Source organism: Anomaloglossus baeobatrachus, chromosome 1 (assembly GCF_048569485.1).
Source record: "Anomaloglossus baeobatrachus isolate aAnoBae1 chromosome 1, aAnoBae1.hap1, whole genome shotgun sequence".
NCBI lineage: Eukaryota > Metazoa > Chordata > Amphibia > Anura > Aromobatidae > Anomaloglossus > Anomaloglossus baeobatrachus.
The window spans coordinates 852021885-852048009 of record NC_134353.1 but is presented as its reverse complement, the minus strand read 5'-3'; the positions used below and the strand labels follow the sequence as shown (position 1 = coordinate 852048009).

General features: G+C 41.9%; 2 protein-coding genes across 5 annotated transcripts in view; one reads left to right on the top strand and one right to left on the bottom strand.

Annotated features, from left to right (window-relative positions):
* Positions 1–26125, top strand: part of FAM169A (family with sequence similarity 169 member A) — a 164008-nt gene that overhangs the window by 78272 nt on the left and 59611 nt on the right. For all 4 annotated transcript variants that reach the window (XM_075325404.1, XM_075325410.1, XM_075325416.1 and 1 more), the window contains exons 3-6: positions 1712–1811; positions 6176–6261; positions 18043–18214; positions 24010–24189. In XM_075325404.1, the coding sequence (XP_075181519.1) occupies positions 1712–1811; positions 6176–6261; positions 18043–18214; positions 24010–24189 (538 nt within the window). The remainder of the gene's footprint in view (positions 1–1711; positions 1812–6175; positions 6262–18042; positions 18215–24009; positions 24190–26125) is intronic.
* On the bottom strand, positions 6308–16363 carry LOC142303504 (uncharacterized). Its single transcript, XM_075344905.1, has 3 exons — positions 16120–16363; positions 9714–10883; positions 6308–6316 (listed from the first exon to the last, which is right to left on the bottom strand). Exons 2-3 carry the CDS (start codon positions 10875–10877, stop codon positions 6308–6310), a joined length of 1173 nt encoding a protein of 390 aa, XP_075201020.1. The 5' UTR covers positions 10878–10883; positions 16120–16363.

The following is a 26125-nucleotide window of genomic DNA, read 5'->3' as shown; positions in this document are numbered from 1 at the left end:
TTTTTTTTTAGATTTGGCTATCTTAGGAGGATATCTGTTTGTGCAGGTAACTATTACTGTGCAGAATTATTAGGCAACTTAATAAAAACCAAATATATTTCCATCTCACTTGTTTATTTTTACCAGGTGAACCAATATAACTGCACAAAATTTAGAAATAAACATTTGTGACACGCAACAACAAAACCCCAAAAAATTAGTGACCAATATAGCCACCTTTCTTTATGATGACACTCAACTCCCTACCATCCATAGATTCTGTCAGTTGCTTGATCTGTTTATGATCAACATTGCGTGCAGCAGCTACCACAGCCTCCCAGACACTGTTCCGAGAGGTGTACTGTTTTCCCTCCCTGTAGATCTCACATTTTATGAGGGACCACAGGTTCTCTATTGAGTTCAGATCAGGTGAAGAAGGGGGTCATGTCATTATTTTTTCATCTTTTAGACCTTTACTGGCCAGCCACGCTGTGAAGTAGTTGGATGCATGTGATGGAGCATTGTCCTGCATGAAAATCATGTTTTTCTTGAACGATACCGACTTCTTCCTGTACCACTGCTTGAAGAAGTTCTCTTCCAGAAACTGAAAGTAGGTCTGGGAGTTGAGCTTCACTCCATCCTCAACCTGAAACGGTCCCACAAGTTCATCTTTGCTGATACCAGCCCATACCAGTACCCCACCTCCACCTTGCTGGCATCTGAGTCGGAGTGGAGCTCTCTGCCCTTTACTGATCCAGCCTCTCCCCCATCCATCTGGCTCATCAAGAGTCACTCTCATTTCATCAGTCCATAAAACCTTTGAAAAATCAGTCTTAAGATATTTCTTGACCCAGTCTTGACATTTTATCTTATGTTTCTTGTTCAAAGGTGGTCATTTTTCAGCCTTCCATACCTTGGCCATGTCCCTGAGTATGGCACACCTTGTGCTTTTTGATACTCCAGTAACATTGCAGCTCTGAAATATGGCCAATCTATTGGCAAATGGCATCTTGGCAGCTTCACGCTTAATTTTCCTCAATTCATGGGCAGTTATTTTGTGCCTTTTTTGCCCAACAGACTTCTTGCGACCCTGTTGGCTATTTACCAAAAAAACGCTTGATTGTTCAGTGATCAAGCTTCAAATGTTTGGCAATTTCAAAACTGCTGCATCTCTCTGAAAGACATCTCACAATTTTGGACTTTTCAGAGCCTGTCAAATTTCTCTTCTGACCCATTTTGCCAAAGGAAAGGAAGTTAACTAATAATTAAGCACACCTATATAGGGTGTTGATGTCATTACACCACACCCCTCCTCATTACAGAGATGCACATCACCTGATTTACTTAATTGGTAGTTGGCTCTCAAGCCTATACAGCTTGGAGTAGGACAATATGTATAAAAATTATCATCTGATCAAAATACTCAGTTGCCTAATAATTCTGCACACAGTGTACTGATGGTAAAAACTGACACTCAGAAAACAATGATAAAACTAGACAGTTTATTTGCATATTTTAGGAATCACAGACGTCTGATGAGGCCTAACTCTGTATGATGTTGCATTTGTGTTCTTGCTTTAGTGGCCAGGTATTTTGCTTTGGGTTTTTGTCAAAAAACCTTTATCAAATTCGATTTTTGAAAAGTATATGTGTGCAGAAGCAAGAAATCATAGAAAACAGTTATAGTAAATCATTCATTCATTATGATCATTACTGGATTTTTTTTTTCCAGGTACCAATCACTCTTAGTACAGTAGGGTATGTGCCACTTTATGGAGGAGATCAAACACACAAAATTCTGGCTCTTTTTGCACCAGAAGATCCACTGACGGGTAGGTAATTTATAATGAATTTTTTCAAAAATATTTTGAATAGAAATTTTATGTAAGCCACAAAGGTTGGCGCTGCCTTCTCCCTCCCTGAGGAAGCCGAACTTGAGCACGGGGTTCAAATAGGCGAAACGTATGTTGGTGGGGTAAGGGGGAGCCTCTTTTTTGCATATTCAGGATCATGCACTGGCCACTTTAAGATGCACTGGCCACTTTACTCTGTTTATGCTGCCTCACTTAAATGATTGGACCAGACTCTATTTATGCATTGGGGGTGTCTGAGCGGGCTACTCATATGTATTTATGCACATGCACTTTATATGTATTGTCCCTTTAATATTCGCTCTGACATTTCCCCTGTATGTTCTATTTATGTAACTGGTCATCCCTTAATACCATTCATTTTGGCGGTCCTGTTTATGTTTTTTCACACCCCTCTGTGTTTTTATCTCCTTTTTGCTGGTTGCACATTTATGATTGTAACAATAAAATTATATTCACTTTTTGGCACCTTTTGACTCTCGTTCTCCTGCTTATATAAGCCACAAAGGTTGTAACAGTTAGTGACAAATTCACAGATCACACAGAAGCCATGAGGATAATAACTAATCTGCTTTATCTGTAAATAGAAGGCAGGTTATATTTTAAATTGGTTGTCCACTACTTTTACATTGATGACCTATCCTCAGGATAGGTCATCAATGTTTTATTGGCTGGGGTCCGACACCCCGCACCACCGCTGATCAGCTGTTATCGGTCCCAGTGGCAGCAGCAGGCAGCTAGAAACGCTCAGTTCTGAAACTGCTCCGTCATTTGATAGCGGGTGCAGCCGGGTGCTGCACATTTACTCCCATTCAGATCAATAGAAGGCAGATGTACAGTACCCGGCCACTATCAGAAGATGGAACAGCTCCAGAACTGAGCATTTCCGGCCGCCTGCCAGGACCTAAAACGATCAGTGGGGGTGTGGGGTGTCGGACCCCGACCGATCAGACATTGATGACCTATCCTAAAGATAAGCCATCAATGTAATAGTAGGAAACAACCTCTTTAAAGTTTGAAGTGCTACTTTTTGCAGATGTTTGGTAAAATTTAGTAAATGTTACATTCAGCTACTTCTATAGCCCTGATTTATCATTTGCATTTTTTGTGTTATGGTTTTCGTTTTTTTATTTTCATACCAAATTGCTCACTCTAAGGCATATGTTTCATGAATTTAAAATACTAGATGGTCTTCTTTTAGACCCTTTTTGCTACTCTTTATGTTTTGCAAAGTGGCACAAAATTTACACCAAAAAACTGGAGTACATAAATTAACTTCAGGAGGACCTAGAGTACATTTGGGCCAAAATTTGCGACCTTTTAAAAGTTGCATTTCATGAATCAGTCTAAAGGGTACTTTACACGCTGCGATATCGGTACCGATATCGCTAGCGAGCGTACCCGCGCCCGCCCTTATCGGTTGTGCGACACGGGCAAATCGCTGCCCGTGTCACACAACGTCGCTTACACCCGTCACACATACTTACCTGCCTAGCGATGTCGCTGTGACCAGCGAACCGCCTCCTTTCTAAGGGGGCAGTTCGTTCTGCGTCATAGCGACATCACTAAGTGGCCGCCCAATAGCAGAGGAGGGGCGGAGATGAGCGGGCCAAACATCCCACCTCCTTCCTTCCTCATTGCCAGTGGGACACAGGTAAGGTGAGGTTCCTCGTTCCTGCCGTGTCACATATAGGAACGACAAACAACCTCACTACTGACCAGACAACGATTTTTGGTGTTGGAGCGACCTTTCCAATACCAACGATTTTTACCTCTTTTGCGATCGTTTTAGGTCGCTCAGAGGTGTTACATGCTGCGATGTCGCTAACGATGCTGGATGTGCGTCACAAACACCGTGACCCCGACGATATATCGTTAGCGATGTTGCAGCGTGTAAAGCACCCTTAAGGCCCTGTGCGCACTAGAAAAGTATTTTTCTCAAGAAATTTCTTGAGAGTCTGAAAGATTAGCGCACTTGCATTAAAAGAATGCACCAATAAAGCACCGAAAAACGCATGCGTTTTTACTGCGTTTTTGATGCGTTTTTTCTGCAGGTTGGTCCCTGCGTTTTTTTACCATTATCTATGGCAAAAAACGCAGGTACCTGCAGACAAGAAGTGACATGCACATTCTTTTTCTCAAGAAATTTTGCAGAAAGAATGTTCTTGAGAAAAAAACGCAGTGTGTGCACAGCTATTTTTTTTCCATAGGTTCTGCTGGGGAATGTCTGCAGAAAGGTTACAACCATTTTCTCAAGAAATTTCTGCAGCAAAAACGCAAAAAAACCCGCAGGTAAAAACGCAGTGAGCGCACAGGGCCTAAAACATCTGAGAAAATCCGCATTGATGTAAAAATCTGAATACTGACTGAACTACAAAAGACAACATTAAGGGATACTTTGCACACTACGATATTGCAGGTGCGATGTCGGTGGGGTCAAATCGAAAGTGACGCACATCTGGCGTCGCAGTCGATATCGTAGTGTGTAAATCCTTTATGATACGATTAACGAGCGCAAAAGCGTCATAATCATATCATCGGTGTAGGCTCCGACATTTCTATAATGCCGCTGCAGTGACGGTACGATGTTGTTCCTCGCTTCTGTGGCAGCACACATCGCTGTGTGTGAAGCCGCAGGAGCGAGGAACATCAGCTTACCTGCGTCACTGCGCCTCACGCTGGCTATGCGAAAGGACGGAGGTGGGCGGGATGTTTACGTCCCGCTCATCTCCGCCCCTCCGCTTCTATTGGCTGCTTGCCGTGTGACGTCGCTGTGACGCCGCACGACTCGCCCCCTTAGGAAGGAGGCTGGTCGCCGGCCAGAGCGACATCGCAGGGCAGGTAAGTGCATATGAAGCTGCCGTAGCGATAATGTTCGCTACGGCAGCAATCACAAGATATCGCTGCTGCGACGGGGGCGGGTACTATCGCGCTCGGTATCGCAAGCATCGGCTTGCGATGTCGCAGCATGCAAAGTACCCCTAATTAAGGAGAAAATCAATTGATGAATTTGTTGCAAAACCAAAACTCCCTAATTGAGAGGTATTGATGCCAAAATACTCACGAAAATGCAGTGATGAATCGAGCCCTATATTTATATTACATCTCTCAAGAACATCAGGGGTTCTGTCACTTCACGGCAGTAATAGCGTTAAAGCCTCATTTTTTGCATCAACTAGATGTATAAAAGGATGGATAAAGGGGGCTTTACATGCTACGACATCGCTAATGCGAACTTGTTGGGGTCACGGAATTGGTGACGCGCATCCGGCCGCATTAGCGATGCCGTTGCGTGTGACACCTATGAGCGATTTTGCATCGTTGCAAAAACGTGCAAAATCGCTCATCGGTGACATGGGGGTCCATTCTCAAAAATCGTTACTGCAGCAGTAACGAGGTTGTTCCTCGTTCCTGCGGCAGCACACATCGCTCCGGAGGTGGGCTTGATGTTCGTCCCGCTCATTTCCGCCCCTCCGCTTCTATTGGGCGGCGGTTCAGTGACGCAGCTGTGACGTCGCTGTGACGTCGCTGTGACGCTGAACGAACCGCCCCCTTAGAAAGGAGGAGGTTCGCCGGTCACAGCGACGTCGCAGGGCAGGTAAGTATGTGTGACATGTCTGGGTGATGTTGTGCGGCACAGGCAACGATTTGCCCGTGTCGCACAACAGATGGGGGCGGGTACCCACACTAGCGATATCGGTACCGATATCGCAGCGTGTAAAGTAGCCTTAAGGGAGGATTGCGTATTTTGGATTTTATCAATCCTTTTTCCACATGGAGGTAAGTTAAGTTATCTAGCAAGATTGTTCCTTTCCTTTTTTTAGGGCAAAAAGTATACTTGCTTAAAGGGGTATTCTCTTCTCCAAGATCCTATCCCAATATGTAGTACATGTAATAATATTAGCGAATACCTCCAATTAGAAATGTAGTATAGTTCTCTTATGTCACTTACCTTATGTGCAGGCTTGGCAGTAGCTTAGGTATCCATGGGCAAGTGGCATAGCCAATCAGGAGAACTATACTACATTTCTAATTGGAGGTATTTGCGATTATTATTATTATTATTACACCTACTATATTTTGGGATGGGATCTTGGAGATGGGAATAACCCTTTTACCATTCCAAGAATACGTGTGCACGTGCGAGATAAGGGAGATAGTTCTTGGATTTGGTATCACGCATCATTCAATGAAAAGAGTGTCCTATAATTGAAAAAAATATAATAATGAGGCCAAATATCAATAGGGAATAGGGAAGATCATTACTATGGCTACCATGATGTACAGAATAATGCACAACAGTATATATTGCTTTGTCTCTACAGCTGTGGCACTACATCTTGCTCACCAGTGGTGGACAATTGAGGACATTGTTAGGACATCAAACCCTTCCCGAGAGGGCCTTCAGCAGGTAAGAGCAGGGACATAATCTACAAATCACATCAATATATTTGCCTTTAAAGGCACTGGTTAGTAACAAAACACATATTTTTATAGAATTCCTTAGGTAATGGGGTGGTTGAGTTATTCAAGGATTCCTTCATTTAGGACTCTCATCTATAAGGAATGACTGTCATCACTCTGGAGGATCCAATATTGCTTGGACAGCCCATTCAGTTTTATAATTGTTATAGAAGCATTGCAATTCTTAATTTACCCTGTGGTGGCGCTCTATGTTAAAAATAATCTGCTGCTGGTACGACAGACATATTCTATATGACTAATGGAGCTTTAAGCAGCAGGAGACACAATTATCATGGTGCCTATTTTATTCTTAAGAGGAAATAGACTGAGATCTGTACATTGCACAATGCTTGAGGTTATCCAGATTATTCATTATTGGCTTCAACCACAGAGGTGCCAGAGTCAAATATTTTTGCGAGGGTCCATAGGGGTTTTAGGAGAGTCCACCCCAGTATATTTTACTATGGTGTTATTCTGGGGGGCAGTTCAGTGTTACTCATTATAAATATGAATGGAATCAACTTTTCCCAAAACAAAAGTCAAAAGAAAGAGTAACATTAGGAATAAGATGACATTTAGATAATATAAGGATGGTTAGGACATTCAGATGCATAAAAATATGAAGATTCCATTATCCAACATTAAAGGGGTTGTTCAGTCACAATATATTGATGATCTTTCCATAAGTACCAGATTGGTGGGAGTACGACATCCCACTGATCAGTTGTTACAAGCTCTGGTGGTCACTAAATATAAACACATGGAATGGCGCTGCACTGCACAGCTCCATTCATTGTGCAGCGGCTACCAGGTTCTGTTGTACCTGGGAGCAGCCATTAAACAATGAATGGAGCTATGCAGTGTAGTGTCATTACATGCGTATACACCTGGTCGCTACCAGAGCTTGTACAGCTGGGCAGTGGGGGTGTCGGAACCACACCGATCAGATATTTATGACCTATTCCATGGTTCCATGATCACAGGACCCGTTTGTTAAATAATGGGTTTACGGCGACAACTGCATAGCCAGTATATAATGATTGGAGCGAAGATAGGTCAAAAACATATTATGGATTTATTCAGATAAGAGTTGGAGGGTTACAGTCATTAGAGAAAAATAACTGTCTTGGCTTGAGTTAATAGATGGAGACAGATAGAAAAAATAACAGTTCATATCTCTTACATAGCTGTGATGTAGTAAGCCGTCTCTCTGTCTGTAGATCGTCTGGTCGGGTTGGTGAGTCCGTCTTTCTCCTCCCTCCTTCTCCACTACCTTTGAAGTGTGGGCTTCTTTTATAACCCAAAACCCCTCCTCCTGATTGTCCTTATCTCTTTACATGGTAACACAAAAACTAACTATCCTTATTTTAGTTTGAGCATTACATCATGTCACGTGGTACATTTTACCCGCGAAATAAGTGTACTTGCGCACTAGAGACCTGTAACAAAACCTACTTCAGTCTTATTTATAATTCCTTTGAAGCTCGCTGAGCTTTGACCTCAGTGTAACAGTAACTTACAGAAAGAAGTTTCTCATGGCTATTTCAGCCCTTAGCCCAACATTCTAAACAATATATAGCACTACTTTGACAACTTTGACAAACAATGTCAGATGGCTTTGATGGACGACTAACAGATGAGCTTGGTTCTTACCATCTCAAACTCTTGGTTTAGCATTTTCCAACACACAGGCATCCTTAAAGGGATGGGCGATAATATACATATATTTATGAATATATGTAATCCAGTCTATGAATCAATCTCCATAAACTCACTATTTTACAGTCCCCCCTTATATGGAAGTTTGATGAACCCCGGGAAACCCTAACTCAATCGTGTCATCATTCGTATCACATACATTCTTGTTGGAAATTCTAGACCAATATTTGACTTGATAAACCAATCTGCAACTTTCTGTCAAAAAGTCATCTTGCGATTTAACATTCCTCTAAGAATGTTATCTTCCTTTTTCATTTCTATTTTTATGTTCCTATATATCTTCTGAATTCTACACATCACAAAAACTTGATATATAATACACATCAAAACTAATAAAAATATGATTATGATGGGATTAAATAAAACATTACCAACCGCTGACTGAAAAGATGACTGAGACCAGGAATGTACAGATTTACTAAAACTCTTCCACCAAGTTCTACCTGACATTCCATTCCATTCGTGTTCAATATCACTTAATTCACCTTGTTCATGTCTGAATATAATTTCTGCTTCCTTTAACTGTTTCGTTAATAAATCTAACAAACCCTTGTCTTTCTTTATTTCACTTGTCCACATATCCCAAGGAAAATCATTTATCTGTGATAAATTGAATTGTATCGGAAATGCCGTTAAGTTTCTCTTTCCTATAGAAGTGATATTAAAACTTTCTTCCTTCTTTGAAAGAGATCTCACATCTCCTTCTATACAATACAAACCCATAGGTAGGTTTTCCTTATGTACACAAGTAGAATAGTAAACAGAAACCTTCTCTGTCTCAGACATGACCTGAAAACATATCTTAGTTGGACTTACTGGAGTCACCAGATCATGTAGTGTCTGTACAGTCTCTATTCTCGCATGACAAGAAGAATGATTATGAAAACATGAATGATAAATCACCTTATCCTGTCCAGGTAAACACATCACCTTAGAAACAAAATGCAAACATGAAGAAATGTCTACTTGTTCAGTGTTCACTCCATCAAATGCAAAATCTGTGTACTGCAGTTGATAGAACACTTGTTGTGTGTTGCTCACAGGTATACCCAAAACTGTAACAGGAACAATAGTCCCCTCTCTTCCAATCACCGGGATTAGCGATGTGCCAACACAAATGTTTCGTTCACATCCTAACCACTTATTTACCCACAAATCCGTATGATTCAATGCAAAATCATACTCTACAGGTAAATTTCGCAGTATTCCCAGTGGAGTAATTCCACTCTGTAAAGCTTGTGCAATCAACTTTAAATTAGAAGAGTACTCTACCTGTATCTCCAGGCACGCTTTAGCTACTTGTGTTTCGTGTGTGCTTTCCACGAGAGCTAATGTAGCATCCTGTAGATGTGACACGGAAGAGCCTAGTACAGCAGCTGTATTCATTACCATCTTTTCAAGAAGTTGATTCAGACTCTTCTGAACCTTTACACCTTTTCCTCCAATAAAACCAATATTATCCAAATCTGACTTAAGTGTCTGTATATCTATGGCATTAGTCAGACTTCCCACTGTCCCAATTCCTCCCAGAATTCCTTCTAACACTCCTCTCTTACTCCTAGTCTGAGTAGTTCTTTTCCCAAACCACTGTTCTATCCCCATCTCCATGTTTATGAGATGTGATTGACACTGAGGAAACCTGGTAGAGATCTTCCAATGAGACATATTGAAAATCCACACCATTGTCATAAATTCTCCATCCCTTAATAAAGACTTGGACTGAAATTGATTAATTTGGAAAGGAGAAGACGGCATGAACCTCGTGTCTGTGCATGCACTATCTGCTGCTGACCAAATATTCACACTAACGTCTTTACAATGTCTGTAATGTGTCTTTGTTTCAACGCAACACTGGTAAATTCCAGAGTCCCTGGAAGATGGATTCTCTATGGAAAAAATGAACGTATCATCCATCCACCTGATATTACCAATCTGACCTCTGTGAATGACATTAGTTGGACTGTTTAAAAAACTTCCCAAAAATGATGAATTTTTGGTCCATGTCAACAAAGACTCAGAAGGCAATTTCAATCTTGTGTTACATTTTAACATTATGGGTAATGTATTTACTTTATTATGTACTGTCTGTGGTGAAACCCTTATTTCCGGAACTATAGTGTTAGTAGCGGTAAACACTACAGATACCTGAACTTGCACAGGTTCCCGTGTTATCTGGAAATTCCATGTTTTGACCCAATCTTTATCTCCTTCTGTGATGGAGAGTAAAGAAGGATCCAGAATTTTCCCAAAAACCTGAGTTTTTAACAAAATTTCTGTTTTGGATCTTCCAAACTTTCTCCTTGCAATCATGTCATTTGTAATATCACCGGACCATACAGCAGGTTCATCACCTCTGATCTCTATGTTCCAGTATAGTACATCTGTAGGAGAACATTCCCATGTACCAGTTTTATTATTGTGTACATATTCTCCTTGTAATTGTGTGAATCTAGTTTTAGGTCCTGCAATCGCATGTAATATTATGTCTGTGTCGTGTATGAAATGTAATTCAATGCAACATTTTGTTCCATATCCCATGCAGATATTTCCTGTTATCTCCACAGAATTGTCCGTGATGTCCTCTGTCAGTAAGTTCCGTGTATCTGATCCTCTTGGTCTTCGAGAATGTTGAATCTCTCTAGTCTGTTCATTCACATCATTGGCGATTGTTCCTTGATGTAACATGTAAACAATGACGAAAATAAAGCAAAGCAGCAGGAACGTAGATCCCATCACGTAGAAGCTTGTCTTGAGCTTGGGAAGATGTTCTTTCTCTAGAAGGCTTGATGTCATCTTTCCTTCACAGTCTTTAGGTTCTTTATTCCAGTTCGTATAGGAATCCATTTCTTCCTGGAAAGAAATGCAGTATCATTATTTTGTCACAAATATTTTGCACTGGTCAACGTGAACCCACACTTTTTGTGTTTTCCGGGTCTTTTTTACCACATTTGACACTCGGTGCACAAGAATCATGACTTGTCCCATAGTCTCAAGGACTTCAAAAGGACCTTCCCAATTACACTCCCATGGTCCACTCTTGCGAAAGGTTTTGATCATCACTAGAGCACCTTTCTTGAACTTGGACTCATAGGGTGGCTCCATTTTCTGCATTCTTGATGCCGCATATGGCAGAATCGCTTTCAGGTTCTCCTGCAGCGATCTCAACCATTGGGACCTTGAGATAGCATCTTTTTGTGGAGTGGATAAAAATGGCTCATGTGGAAACCACAATGGCATTTTTCTTCCCGTCATCAACTCAAACGGAGTGAATTGAGTTGTAGAAGAGATTGAACCTCTTATACTCATCAGTATGAAAGGAACCTTGTCAACCCAAGTGTTACCTTTGTCCAAAAGCATCTTTGCAATTCTGGACTTGATTGTCCTATTCATTCTTTCCACAATTCCCGCAGATTGTGGATGATAGGGGACATGAAATTGCTGTCGCGCCCCTAGAATAGCACAAGCAGTTTGCATGATTTTACCTGTGAAGTGGCTACCTCGATCGGAGGTAATCATCCTTGGGATCCCCCAAGTACAAAAGACATGTTGTACCAATTCCCTTGCTGTGGACAAAGCATCATCTTTCCTAACAGGTAATATTTCTACCCATTTTGAGAACACATCTACCACAATCAATGCATACCTGAGACCATTTTTACCTGAGGGTAAAGGACCAATATAGTCTATCTGCAGTGTAGACCATGGACCATCTGCAGGTGCGATCCGTAGAAGTGGTGGCTTCTGTCCTTTAGGTCTTGGATTTATTTGGGCACAAATGAGACATGATAGTACAACACTTTGAACTGTTTCGTCCATTTTTTCCCAATAAAATTTCTCCTTGAGAATGACTAACAATTTCTGTTGTCCCAAGTGACCTAAACTCTCATGGTTGTATCGAGTGAATTCTACCTGTAGATGTTTTGGTACAACTGGACGCAATTCTTCATTTGAATTGTGACACAAAACCCCATTTTCACAGATGAAAGGAGGTTTTGGATCATCCAGAAAAATAACAAGAGAAGGATCTTTTCTCTGTTCTTCTGCAAATGAAGGTATGTACGTGTCTGCTCTCTGAACCGCTGAATTCTCAGAAGGTTCAGAGTCAAACACTTCCTCTCCTGTCAGGGCAGCTTCTTTGGCTAGAGCATCTGCGGTTGCATTTCCTACAGATAACTCATCATCAGATCTTTGATGTGCAGCGACTTTCACTATAGCAAATCTATTTGGGGCCCTAGATGCCATCTCAAAAATTGATTCTAGAGTTTCGCGGTGCAACAAGGCTTTGTTGGACGAGTCCACGTAGCCTCTCCTTTCCCAAACAGGCAGGTAATCGGTTAGGGATCTGACAACATAGGAGCTATCACTGTAGATTACCATTGGAGTTTGATCATCAGCTTCATTCAGCTGTAGGACCATTCTTACCGCTTCTATCTCTGCCCTTTGAGCTGAGAAATGACTCGGTAACTTGTGTTTTACCACTTGTCCTCGCTTGGAATAGAAAATTCCATATCCTGTGTGATAGTGTCCTTCCAGAAAAAATCTAGAACCGTCTACAAACACAGGTTCATCTGCGTCTTCCGACTGTCGTCTGAAGAGAGATGGACTTGGTTCATGGAACGTTTCTATGCAATCATGGGTTTGTCCTTCATACTGCATCAATTGAGGAAGAACATACTTGGCCTTATAATCTACCTCAATTTGATTTGGAGACAATGAGAGCAACCAATGGGCAAATCTCTGATTTGACACACCTGGGATGTTTTTCTCAAAGAGAAGTTTCAGTGTGGAATGTGGCGTTTGGAGAATAACCTTTTGGAACCCGATGATGTGTTGAGTGATTTTTATTGCAAAATACACTCCCACCAGGTGTCTTGCGCACACCTCAAACCCCCTCTCAACAGGTGAGAGAAGCTTAGAGAAGTACCCCAAGATTCTCCATTCCCCCCCTTGCAGCTGCAGCAAAACCACAGAGATACTTGTCTCTGAAGTGTGTGCTTGAAGCGCAAAAGGTGCGTTCTTTTCCACCATACTTAACGCAGGTGCGTGTTGTAGATCATGTTTCAATTGTGTGAAGGCTTTTTCCTGTTCGACACTCCAGGGACCAAAATAATCATCATTGTCACCTTTTAAAAGATCATACAAAGGTCTGGCTTTGTCAGCAAAATTTTCAATGAAATTCCTTGAGTAATTTACAAGCCCTAAAAAATGTCTTAGTGCCTTGTGTGATGTTGGAATTGGAAGAGATGCAATTGCCTCTATTCTGTCCTGTAAGGGTCGCCGTGTACCTGGACTTAGCAGAACTCCTAAAAACCTGACCTCAGTCTGCATCAGCTTGACCTTTTTGGTATTCAGTTTTAAACCTGCATCATGCAGCAGCTCAAACAATTCTGTAAGCAAGATCACGTGCATCTCCTCATCCTCCGTGCTCAACAAGATATCGTCCACATATTGCAATAAACATTCCGGACGAGAAAATTTCGACAAAACGTTCGCCAGCGCCTGATGAAAAATGCTTGGCGACATACTAGCCCCCTGAGGAAGCCTACAGCATACATATTGCTGATCGAGGTGGTTGAATGCAAATCGATATTGGCAACTTTGCTCAATCGGTATACTGAAAAAACCATTACTGATATCCAATACTGAGAAATACCTTGCCTTAGCATCCAATCTCGACATCATGTCATGTGTATCAGCTACAATCGGTGCTACATTAGGAGTACACTTATTGAACATCCTCAAGTCCAACAACATCCTATAGCTACCATCGCTTTTCAGAACACACCACAATGGATTGTTACAAACCGAATTTGCCTTTCGTATTACACCTTGAGCCAACAATTCCTGTATAATCTTCGACATCGGAGCAACTGACTCCGGAGGCAACTTATACTGACGCTGAGGAGGTGGGTCTCGGCCTTCAATTTTGACAATTACATCCTTCATTGTTCCAACCTCATTCCTGTACTGAGCCCATAAAGAAGGAAACCGCTGTACTAACTCAGTCAATACTTCGTCACCACCAGTTTCAGGCCACAAATGATCTGCTGACACTACATCGGTCAAACAAATGGTCCCGACATGACTATATTCATCTGGATCAATAACTACCGCCTTACAACCGTTAGAATCTTTCCATACTGTTTTGTTACCCAAATCAATAATCCAGCCATGCTTTTCCATAAAATCAGTGCCAATTATATTCTCAGTATCCTGACAACACCAAATATCCATTTTCGTTTTCAAAAAACCAGGTATTTCCAAAGAAACATCCTGCGCTAAAGTCACCTTTGTTCCATTTTTACCACTGAAACCAACAATTGTGCATACAGGGGAATCTGGCTTTAAATGTAAATCAACATTTGTGACACTCAATTGCGCACCTGTATCAAGGAGAAATGTTACTTCCTGACCTTCAAGATTTACCTTTAAAAATGGTCGACCACAGCTATCCATTGAAACTCGAGTGACGAATTCCAGTGGATGCAGCCTGGGGACCGGCTTTGCCAGTCAGGATGATGGAGAAGGGAGAAGAGCAGCAGGTGTCTTGCCCCTTCCTTCCAATCCCTGTATGGACATTTCCCTTATCTGTCTGGTCAGAGGTGCATATGGTGATTGGTTATTTCTGTTGTCAGTATGAGTGGGCGTGTATGGTGATTGGTTATTTCTGTTGTCAGTACGAGTGGGCGTGTATGAAGGTGGAGGTGCTGAAGATGGGGGAGGGGCACTGGATGTGTTTGGCATCAGTCCATTCTCCTTACCCAGCCTTTCCTCAACTCCCGCCCTCAGGAATTTCTTGCATTCCCACTTCAGGTGTCCGGGTAGGCCGCAAAAAAAGCAATGAATTGTGCTTTTCCTGTTACCCCCCCCTGAATTCTTGTTTTTAGAATTCAACACCGGTCTTTTGTTGTTTTTGATCTGTTTTTCCTGGGATACTAATGTGTCAGTGTTCCCTTCTATCATGGCTATTTTTGATTTTACCTGATTTTGCTTCATTCGTCTACGTATTCTATCAATAAATGACGTGACCTCTTGTAGACTTTCCATTCTAGAAGCTATTTCGAATGAAGCAGGGTCCAAATATTTAAACTTTTTAACAAAGGCCTTGATCATGGAAGGCGGTTCTTGATCAGATCCGATTTCCATTATCATTTTGTAGGCCTGTTCAAATTTGACTACAAAGACGAATGGATCCTCCTGTATGTGTGTCTTAAGGTTTTCTAACAATTCGACTGTTGGGGTAGACTCTCCTGTGGTAAAGAGAATCAACTGTCTCAGCCTATCTTCCTTTGTGTCATGGATCAGGTCATTGTGTTCGTCAGTCCTAGGTGTTGCTTGTAACCTTTTTGCCATGTGGGAGGGAAGCCATACCCTATAAATCTTGTTTCTCTGTTCATTTGTTAGATTATATTTATCGGAATGTGACTCAAAAATGTCCGCATTATGGAAGGCGTCCATTTTATCATCATATTTCGGTATGTCCTTAATGATTTTCATTAATTGGTCATGGATTTTAATGTTAAGACGGGCAGCCTTATCATGTAACTTCTTTTTCCGAAGTTCCTCCTCATTCAGAGTCTCGTCCTCGGCCGTATTCAGCCCGTCCGGTACGTCTGAACCTAAAGCTTCTGTCTTGTTCTGTCTCGTATTAACAGATACATATTTAATATCTTTCCGTAGTTTTGATATTAAATCTGCTCTTGTTTCCAACTGATCCTCCAGATGTTCGATATGTTCTGCTAATATCGAACAATTTGGACAATCTGTTGTCTCTGAATCTGTGACGTGTGTGTCTGTTGTATTGGACGTGCCTGTTGTTATGGGTGTGTCAGTCACCATGCAGATAGTGTGTGCATATGGCTGTGCCCCACCCACCATGGAGTTGTAAGTGTATACCATACCCAATACATTCTGTATCTTTTTCTGTAACCGATTTACAGTAAAAAACTTTTTATCTAGCTTAGAATTCTCAAGTTCACATTGCCGGTACAGATTTGACCATAACTGTGCGTCACTATGTGTATGATCAAAAGAATACTCTACATGACAGTTACTAAAATAATCATGAATAAAATCCATTTCTCACCAGTATGTGATGCTTGTCCTTGAATGGCTTCAACCGTCTGTTGGATGGATGGTCCTCAGAATGGCTTCAACCGACTGGATGGATGGTCCTGAGAATGGCTCCAACCGTCAAGGCTTGACACATACGACCTCCTTGCAGCTTGTCACGTTAACCCTCTCTTAGGCTCGTGATGTGGACACAGTGTATCGTCTTTGCCTGCAGCACTTTGGACAGAAAGATTACTCCCAAACTCACAGACCCCCCTTCTTGGACAAAGGGCAGGGAATGTCGTGAGAAAGAGAAAAAGAAAAAAAAAAAAAAAAAAAAAAAAAAAAAAAAGTCCTTCTGCAATAATAGGCAGCGTGAAAAAAATCACCTTTCACAGAAAACAGCTGTGGTTCACAATCATTCAGGCTGGTGCTCGCCAAATGTTAAATAATGGGTTTACGGCGACAACTGCATAGCCAGTATATAATGATTGGAGCGAAGATAGGTCAAAAACATATTATGGATTTATTCAGATAAGAGTTGGAGGGTTACAGTCATTAGAGAAAAATAACTGTCTTGGCTTGAGTTAATAGATGGAGACAGATAGAAAAAATAACAGTTCATATCTCTTACATAGCTGTGATGTAGTAAGCCGTCTCTCTGTCTGTAGATCGTCTGGTCGGGTTGGTGAGTCCGTCTTTCTCCTCCCTCCTTCTCCACTACCTTTGAAGTGTGGGCTTCTTTTATAACCCAAAACCCCTCCTCCTGATTGTCCTTATCTCTTTACATGGTAACACAAAAACTAACTATCCTTATTTTAGTTTGAGCATTACATCATGTCACGTGGTACATTTTACCCGCGAAATAAGTGTACTTGCGCACTAGAGACCTGTAACAAAACCTACTTCAGTCTTATTTATAATTCCTTTGAAGCTCGCTGAGCTTTGACCTCAGTGTAACAGTAACTTACAGAAAGAAGTTTCTCATGGCTATTTCAGCCCTTAGCCCAACATTCTAAACAATATATAGCACTACTTTGACAACTTTGACAAACAATGTCAGATGGCTTTGATGGACGACTAACAGATGAGCTTGGTTCTTACCATCTCAAACTCTTGGTTTAGCATTTTCCAACACACAGGCATCCTTAAAGGGATGGGCGATAATATACATATATTTATGAATATATGTAATCCAGTCTATGAATCAATCTCCATAAACTCACTATTTTACACCGTTGAAGCACTAAGTGTGCGAAACGGCTCGCCGTTGTCTGGTGCTGTAAGCCTCTTTCACCATTCCCTCCAATTGTACCAGTCGTCCGCATGAATTAATAAAAGCCGCATCTGAAGCTTCGGTGAGTACTGTCTTTCTCTACCTCCCTCTGGATATTATTATATGGACTTTCTTCTTTTGGATGTGCACCCGATACATGCGGTATAAGAGTGATCTAACAGCGATCCATCAGAAGGATTAGCAGTGCCCGTTTTTTTCTTTTTTTGTCTTCCATGGATTGATCATCAATATATTTTGACTGGACAACCCCTTTAAGAAATAAATTAAAAAATGGTTACCACTATTGTAAAATAGCAAAAGCAAACATACCCCAATCTCTCCTCCAATGATCCACTGACCGACTGCTGCAGTCACATACCGACCCAAAGACTGGGAGTGCCGTAGGAGGGTTAGCGCTAGAGAACGAGGGTGCACCATATAATGCTGCTAAATAATCGGGTGCCCCATCATGCAGAGAAGAATAAAGTAAGCAAAAAAGAGGTTTGGGGCTTGATCACTGCGGGAGAGATTAGGGAAGTAGGGTTGTTTTGGGTATTTTACCATAGTGGCAGTAGGTTTTTTTTAATCTTATTTCTTCCCACCCTTTGAGGTGAAGCACTTATGAAGATAAATCTTGACGAATGCAACGTTATATTCACATTTGATGCATTTTATTTGCAGGTCAGGTCTGTGGGAGAAAGAATTGTTTTATACGTGCTTAATCGAATTATATATCGAAAGAAAGAAATGGAGAGGAATGAGGTTCCCTTCTTGTGTCACAGCAGCTCAGACTATGCCAAGATTTTATGGAGGAAGGGGGAAGCCATTGGATTCTATTCTGTGAAGCCTTCTGGTCAGTTTTTCTTTTTTTCAGGTGGACTATTGATATTATGTGTTTTATTAAGATTTTTCTTTCGATCTGTGGACTTTAGTACTGAAGAGATCTGTGACACCTCACTATCAGTACGAGATCCCTCTAAACCTACAGCCAGTCTGTCTTGTAGGGTTAAAGGGCTATTCCCACATTGACAACCCCTCCTTAAATGAAAGCCCCATTCTGCTGCTTCTAATACTTCATTTTCGTTTCAACAGCTCTGAAATGATTGCAAAGATGGCTATTAGGCAAAAGGATGTATTTTTGCAAAATAAAATATTTAGAACGGGTGAACTAAGTACCTAACATGTCACTAAAAAGTTGCTATTGACATGAATTTATCACCAGATGTCAGTAACACCCCATCCAATCCACACAGGGAAAGAAATCAAACCATAGATGTCCATAAATTAAGTTATGTGTAATAATGAGAAATTATACAGGAAATAGTATTGAACACGCTTATTGAAATTTATTTAAATCGCCATACCAGCGTTTGTTTGTCCGGTCTTAGGCTATGTGCCCACGGGACCTTGTTTCTGCGGATTTTGCCACCGAAAACCTGCGGATTTTTCTGGATTTTCCAGATAAATCCACAAGCTTTAGCATGTACAGTCAGTCCCCATGTTATCCTATGGGACATGGGGAGTACTGTGTCCACGCTGCGGAAAGTGCGGCTACCGACCATGCCTCGGATGTAGGCAACTGCATGTATAATTGCATGTCAATTATTCATGCGGAATTACCTGCGGATGTCCCGGCCCTCCGCTATGGAGATAAGAGGCCGGGACGTCCGCAGGTAAGCCACATGAATCTCCACATGTTTCCCGCAGCTATTCCGCTGTAATTTAGCAGCTAAAAATAGCTGCGGACGCCGGCGGGCAGCTGCGGGAAACATGCGCTCGTACCTGCGGATACATTCGCAGGTACGAGCGCCCGTGGGCACATAGCCTTAAACTCACCTCCCGTCTACTTCATCATTTTCCAGTGCCGCTTCGGTCAGTTTCCTGCGATTTGTGACTTGCCGGCAGCTCCAGTGTTTCATGCAGCCATACAGAGGTCACATATCAATGTATTTCTATGAGCTCCTCATTCTGGCCTCGTTCTGCCTCTGATAGAGTTGCACTGAGCACTTGTGACATACAGTGCCTACAAGTAGTATTCAACCCCCTGCAGATTTAGCAGGTTTACACATTCGGAATTAACTTGGCATTGTGACATTTGGACTGTAGATCAGCCTGGAAGTGTGAAATGCACTGCAGCAAAAAAGAATGTTATTTCTTTTTTTATTTTTTTTTTTAAATTGTGAAAAGTTTATTCAGAAGGTCATTTATTATTCAACCCCTCAAACCACAAGAATTCTGTTTGGTTCCCCTAAAGTATTAAGAAGTATTTCAGGCAAAAGAACAATGAGCTTCACATGTTTGGATTAATTATCTCTTTTTTCAGCCTTTTCTGACTAATTAAGACCCTCCCCAAACTTGTGAACAGCACTCATACTAGGTCAACATGGGAAAGACAAAGGAGCATTCCAAGGCCATCAGAGACAAGATCATGGAGGGTCACAAGGCTGGCAAGGGGTACAAAACCCTTTCCAAGGAGTTGGGCCTACCTGTCTCCACTGTTGGGAGCATCATCCGGAAGTGGAAGGCTTATGAAACTACTGTTAGCCTTCCACGGCCTGGACAGCCTTTGAAAGTTTCCACCCGTGCCGAGGCCAGGCTTGTCCAAAGAGTCAAGGCTAACCCAAGGACAACAAGGAAGGAGCTCCGGGAAGATCTCATGGCAGTGGGGAGATTGGTTTCAGTCAATACCATAAGTAACGTACTCCACCGCAATGGTCTCCGTTCCAGACGAGCCCGTAAGGTACCTTTACTTTCAAAGCGTCATGTCAAGGCTCGTCTACAGTTTGCTCATGATCACTTGGAGGACTCTGAGACAGACTGGTTCAAGGTTCTCTGGTCTGATGAGACCAAGATCGAGATCTTTGGTGCCAACCACACACGTGACGTTTGGAGACTGGATGGCACTGCATATGACCCCAAGAATACCATCCCTACAGTCAAGCATGGTGGTGGCAGCATCATGCTGTGGGGCTGTTTCTCAGCCAAGGGGCCTGGCCATCTGGTCCGCATCCATGGGAAGATGGATAGCACGGCCTACCTGGAGATTTTGGCCAAGAACCTCCGCTCCTCCATCAAGGATCTTAAGATGGGTCGTCATTTCATCTTCCAACAAGACAACGACCCAAAGCACACAGCCAATAAAACCAAGGCTTGGTTCAAGAGGGGAAAAATCAAGGTGTTGCAGTGGCCTAGTCAGTCTCCTGACCTTAACCCAATTGAAAACTTGTGGAAGGAGCTCAAGATTAAAGTCCACATGAGACACCCAAAGAACCTAGATAACTTGGAGAAGATCTGCATGGAGGAGTGGGCCAAGATAACTCCAGAGACCTGTGCCGGCCTGATCAGGTCTTATAAAAGACGATTATTAGCTGTAATTGCAAACAAGGGTTATTCCACAAAATATTAAACCTAGGGGTTGAATAATAATTGACCCACACTTTTATGTTGAAAATTTACTACAATTTAACTGCGCAATATAACTTGTTGGTTTGTAAGATTTATGCATCTGTTAATAAATCCTGCTCTTGTTTGAAGTTTGCAGGCTCTAACTTATTTGCATCTTATCAAACCTGCTAAATCTGCAGGGGGTTGAATACTACTTGTAGACACTGTAACTTCTAACTTCTGGACATCTGGACAGTCAAAAGTTACGGACACAAGATGGTGTTGCAGGACTGGAATAGTGCCGAAAACTGATGAAGCTGACGGGAACTTACAGTGCCTTGCGAAAGTATTCGGCCCCCTTGGATTTTTCAACCTAGTCCCACATTTCAGGCTTCAAACATAAAAATAAAAATTTTAATGTTCTGGTGAAGACTCAACAACAAGTGGGACACAAATTGTGAAGTTGAGCAAAATTTATTGTTTATTTTAAACTTTTTAAAAAAATAAATAACTGAAAATTGGGGCATGCAATATTATTTGGCCCCTTTAAGTTAATACTTTGTAGCGCCACCTTTTGCTGCGATTACAGCTGCAAGTCGCTTTGGGTAGGTGTCTATCAGTTTTGCTCATCGAGAGACTGAAATTCTTGCCCATTCTTCCTTTGCAAACAGCAGGAGCTGAGTGAGGTTGGATGGAGAGCGTTTGTGAACAGCAGTTTTCAGCTCTTTCCACAGATTCTCGATTAGATTCAGGTCTGGACTTTGACTTGGCCTTTCTAACACCTGGATACGTTTATTTGTGAACCATTCCATTGTACATTTTGCTTTATGTTTGGTATCATTGTCTTGTTGGAAGACAAATCTCCGTCCCAGTCTCGGGTCTTTTGCAGACTCCAACAGGTTTTCTTCAAGAATGGTCCTGTATTTGGCTCCATCCACCATCCCATCAATTTTAACCATCTCTCCTGTCCTTGCTGAAGAAAAGCAGGCCCAAACCATGATGCTACCACCACCATGTTTGACAGTGGGGATGGTGTGTTCAGGTTGATGAGCTGTGTTGCTTTTACGCCAAACATATCGTTTGGCATTGTGTCCAAATAGTTCGATTTTGGTTTCATCTGACCGGAGCACCTTCTTCCACATGTTTGGTGTGTCTCCCAGGTGGCTTGTGGCAAATATTAAACAACACTTTTTTTGGATATCTTTGAGAAATGGCTTTCTCCTTGCCACTCTTCCATAAAGGCCAGATTTGTGCAGTGTACGACTGATTGTTGTCCTATGGACAGACTCTCCCACCTCAGCTGTAGATCTCTGCAGTTCATCCAGGGTGATCATGGGCCTCTTGGCTGCATCTTTGATCAGTCTTCTCCTTGTTTGAGATGAAAGTTTGGATGGACGGCCGGGTCTTGGTAGATTTGTAGTGGTATGATACTCCTTCCATTTCAATATGATCACTTGCACAGTGCTCCTTAGGATGTTTAAAGTTTTGGAAATCTTATTGTAATCAAATCCAGCTTTAAACTTCTCCACAACAGTATCAAGGACCTGCCTGTTGTGTTCCTTGGTCTTCATGATGCTATCTGTGCTTTAAACAGAACACTGAGACTATCACAGAGCAGGTGCATTTATACGGAGGCTTGATTAAACACAGGTGGCTTATATTTATTATCATCAGTCATTTAGGACAATATTGGATCATTCAGAGATCCTCAATGAACTTCTGGAGTGAGTTTGCTGCACTGAAAGTAAAGGGGACAAATAATATTGCACGCTCCACTTTTCAGTTATTTATTTTTTAAAAAGGTTTAAAATAAGCAATAAATTTCGTTCAACTTCCCAATTGTGCCCCACTTGTTGTTGATTCTTCACCATAACATTAAAATTTTTATCTTTATGTTCGAAGTCTGAAATGTGGGAAAAGGTTGAAATATTCAAGGTGGACGAATACTTTCGCAAGGCACTGTAGGTTTAAAGCACCACTCCTGCAATTAAAACCCACCCATTTGAGTGGTGCTTTATTACATTGTACAAAATCCTGTGCTGGTGATGACAGCTTCAAGATGTCTCCTGGATGGTGAATCTGGTCGTATGCATTGCTCATTTGTAATTTTGCTCCATTCTTCCACACAAACACTCTTCAAAATCCTGAAGGTCCTGTGGGCTTCTTCTATGAACTCTGAGTTTTAGTTCATTCCATATATTTTCTCTTGGATTCAGCTCTGGTGATTGGCTCGGGCAATTTCTAGCCACTTTATTTTTTAGTTTCCTTGGCTGTGTGTTTGGGGTCATTATCTTGCTGAAATGTCCACCCTCATTTCATCTTCATCATCAAGGTAGATGGTAGTAGATTTCTTATCAACAATGTCTCAGTACATTTGTCCATTCATCCTTCATTCCAGTACTGTATGCTGAAAAACAGCCCACACTATAATATTCCCACCTCCATACTTCATGGTTCTTTGGTGTTTTGAAGGTGTTTTGTGCATGTTGGTCTCAAAGTTGGTGTGTATTATGGCATCCAAAGAGTTCAATTTTGGTCTCATCTGACCAGACTATATTTTCCCTCTCTCTCACAGCCTTGTCTCAATGTTGAGCAGACTTTATACGCTCTTGAACATGTTTTTTATTTTAGTGCACACTACATCCAATCACGCTGATGTTACCCCCAGTACGAGCAATTTAAACCAGGCAAGCGGCTCACACTGGGCTGAGCACCATGCGTACCCGAGCCCAGCGATGCTTACATGAGTGGTGCCCATACGTAAAGCACCAGAACTCCGAACCTGAACTCTGTTTTTTTAAAAAAACAGTTGGTGTTTGGATGAAAACCGAACACCGAATCTTGGGTTTGCTCATCTGTACTGATAATATATGATATGCCATAATTAAAAAACATATCAGAGATTATACTTATTCATATATTGTAAAGTGATTATCATTCTATCCTATAAGAAACAATTTATTTGATGATGCAAAAAAACTCGTCTTTTTAATCTACATTATAGAGCAGATTATACTTTACCATGTATGAAAAATAATAATTCTCAGCAACTATACATTGTTACTGGACTACATCACCCTATGGGTCTGTAATGCGGAAAAACCACACAGAGCCGCTGTTTTTCTATTTTGCAATAGTATAAACATCTTTTTAGCAATAAAGTCAACTTTACTAAAATGGGTTATAAATGATGTCTTCTTCTATCAGATACGAGAGTTATATATGAATTCCCTTTAATCTGATTTTTTGTGATTAATTTCCCAGGAAGTATGTGCGCAGCATATCTGACGCAAAGCTACACCCTCCCAGTCCTGGACACCATGTTTGTTAGGAAGAGATATCGGGGTAAAGACTTTGCACTACAAATGCTTGAAGACTTTGTAGACTGTTTTACAGAAGACTCACTTGGACTGAGATATCCTCTATCATCTGTAATGTATACAGGTAACGAGCTGCTAATTACTCTATAATTGGTGCACTTTACTTTCACTTTATGAGCATTGAAACGTTTGGTGCTAATTGGGGCTACCAGAAAAAAAGCAGTAAGTGCAAGACAGGTTTAGCTGAGCTGTTGCTGGTGATTAACATTGTATTGATACCTTTTTTGCTGGTGAAGTTGCTATTGTGCCGCCTCCGGTAGACCTCTGATGTCATGATGGTGGCTCCGAGTGACGATGTAGTCTTACTGGGTGCAAGAGACAGGCTTTTGTAATGGGTTTTTAAAAATAATATTAAAAAGAGAGAAAATACAATAAACAAAGAATTTGTGACGCCAGTTGGGATGTTCGGCTTTGGTATGGCCGAGCACTGCTGAAGGGCCCCAGGATTTAAGTGGTGATGCGCAGTGCCAGAGGGTGGTCCTCTCGCCCCCCCACCAACCCCAACTAGAGCTGGGCCTGGGGATGTTGAGGTAGAGATGGCACAGCAGGGATAATTCAATCAGAGACAGGACAGGACAGGAAGGCTTTTACCTTTTACTTGAGCCCTGCAGAACATTTCTCACAGCATTCACAATCCTATCACTACTTCCCTACCTGGGAATAGGTATCTTGTAATCCTGGGATTTGCAAGACAAGTGAACTCTGGATCTTTAATACCTTCCTTGAATCCTCAAGGAAAACTCACTATTTCTTCTATAAGTTTCCAGACTCAAATGTGCCACTGTGGTCCCAGGCAATTCACTGCTCCATATATAAAGGCTAATAGCAGTCTCTCAGTTTGCCACTGACTTTGGAAGTCCTGGTGGCCTAGGGACTGATACCCTTCCAATGTGTAGCTGGCCCCTCCAGATGTTTTAGCAGTTACCTCAGGACAGGACCGTCTCCATATTACACTCCTCAATTCACCTCACGTGGACTTCTGTCTCTGAATTTACCTCTTTCTCCTTTTAGGCCGCACATACACGCTATGTTATTAGCTCAATGGAACAGCCCCAGTAAATGAGTGTGGGCAAATGCGTGTTTGAAGGGAACAGCAAAGAAAACTAAAGCAAAGCTGAAAATATTATTTCTTACAGATTGAAATACACATGTAGCTATTATTTGTGGCGACTAAGTACAGGGTGCCACATTGACTCTGAAAACAACTCCTGTCCTTAAAGAGCACCTCTCACCAATCTGTAGCTTTCCTTTTCAGTTATGAAAACAATCAGCAGTGGGAAATTGGTGATCCTAGTAATTAGTATCTATTAAATAGTAACTGTCTATTGCTCAAAAAATTGAGCTAAGTACTTTGTAAAAATCCCTGAGCTTCTCTGATTCTGCCTCTTTTTTTTCCATTGGCAGGGCTGTACTGAGCTGTCACTATAGTGATGGACAGTTCAGCCTTCCAATCTCAGGCGGGGTGTGCTTAGCTGTAGGTATGGTGATGGACAGTTCAGGAGCCCAATCGGAGACTGGGATGTTCCGGGTTTTCTCCATGTGTCTCCTGTTTGGAGTGATTACCTGGCTATTTAGCTAACTTCCTGCCTCCAATTACTGACAGTTGTAGCTTTAAGCTCAGTGGTGTCTACATGCCATGTTTTCCTGTGCTTAGTTTCTGATCTATTGTTACCCGACCTTGGACCTTTCTTCTATCTATTCGCCTAGCCCCTTTGTCTTTATCCCTTACCTTCTTGGAATTCTGTTCTTAAGGCCCAGTCACACTAAACAACTTACCAGCGATCCCAACAACGATCAAACCTGATAGGGATCACTGGTAAGTTGCTAGGAGGTTGCTGGTGAGATGTCACACTAAGCGACGCTCCAGTGATCCCACCAGCAACCTGACCTGGCAGGGATCGCTGGAGCGTGGCTACACGAGTTGCTGGTGAGCTCACCAGCAACCAGTGTCCCAGCCCCCAGCCAGCAGCGCCACGTGGAAGATGCTGCGCTTGGTAACT

Excerpts from the sequence above, each read along its gene's own strand:
- LOC142303504 (XM_075344905.1), bottom strand. The coding sequence starts at position 10,877 with ATGGATTCCTATACGAACTGGAATAAAGAACCTAAAGACTGTGAAGGA.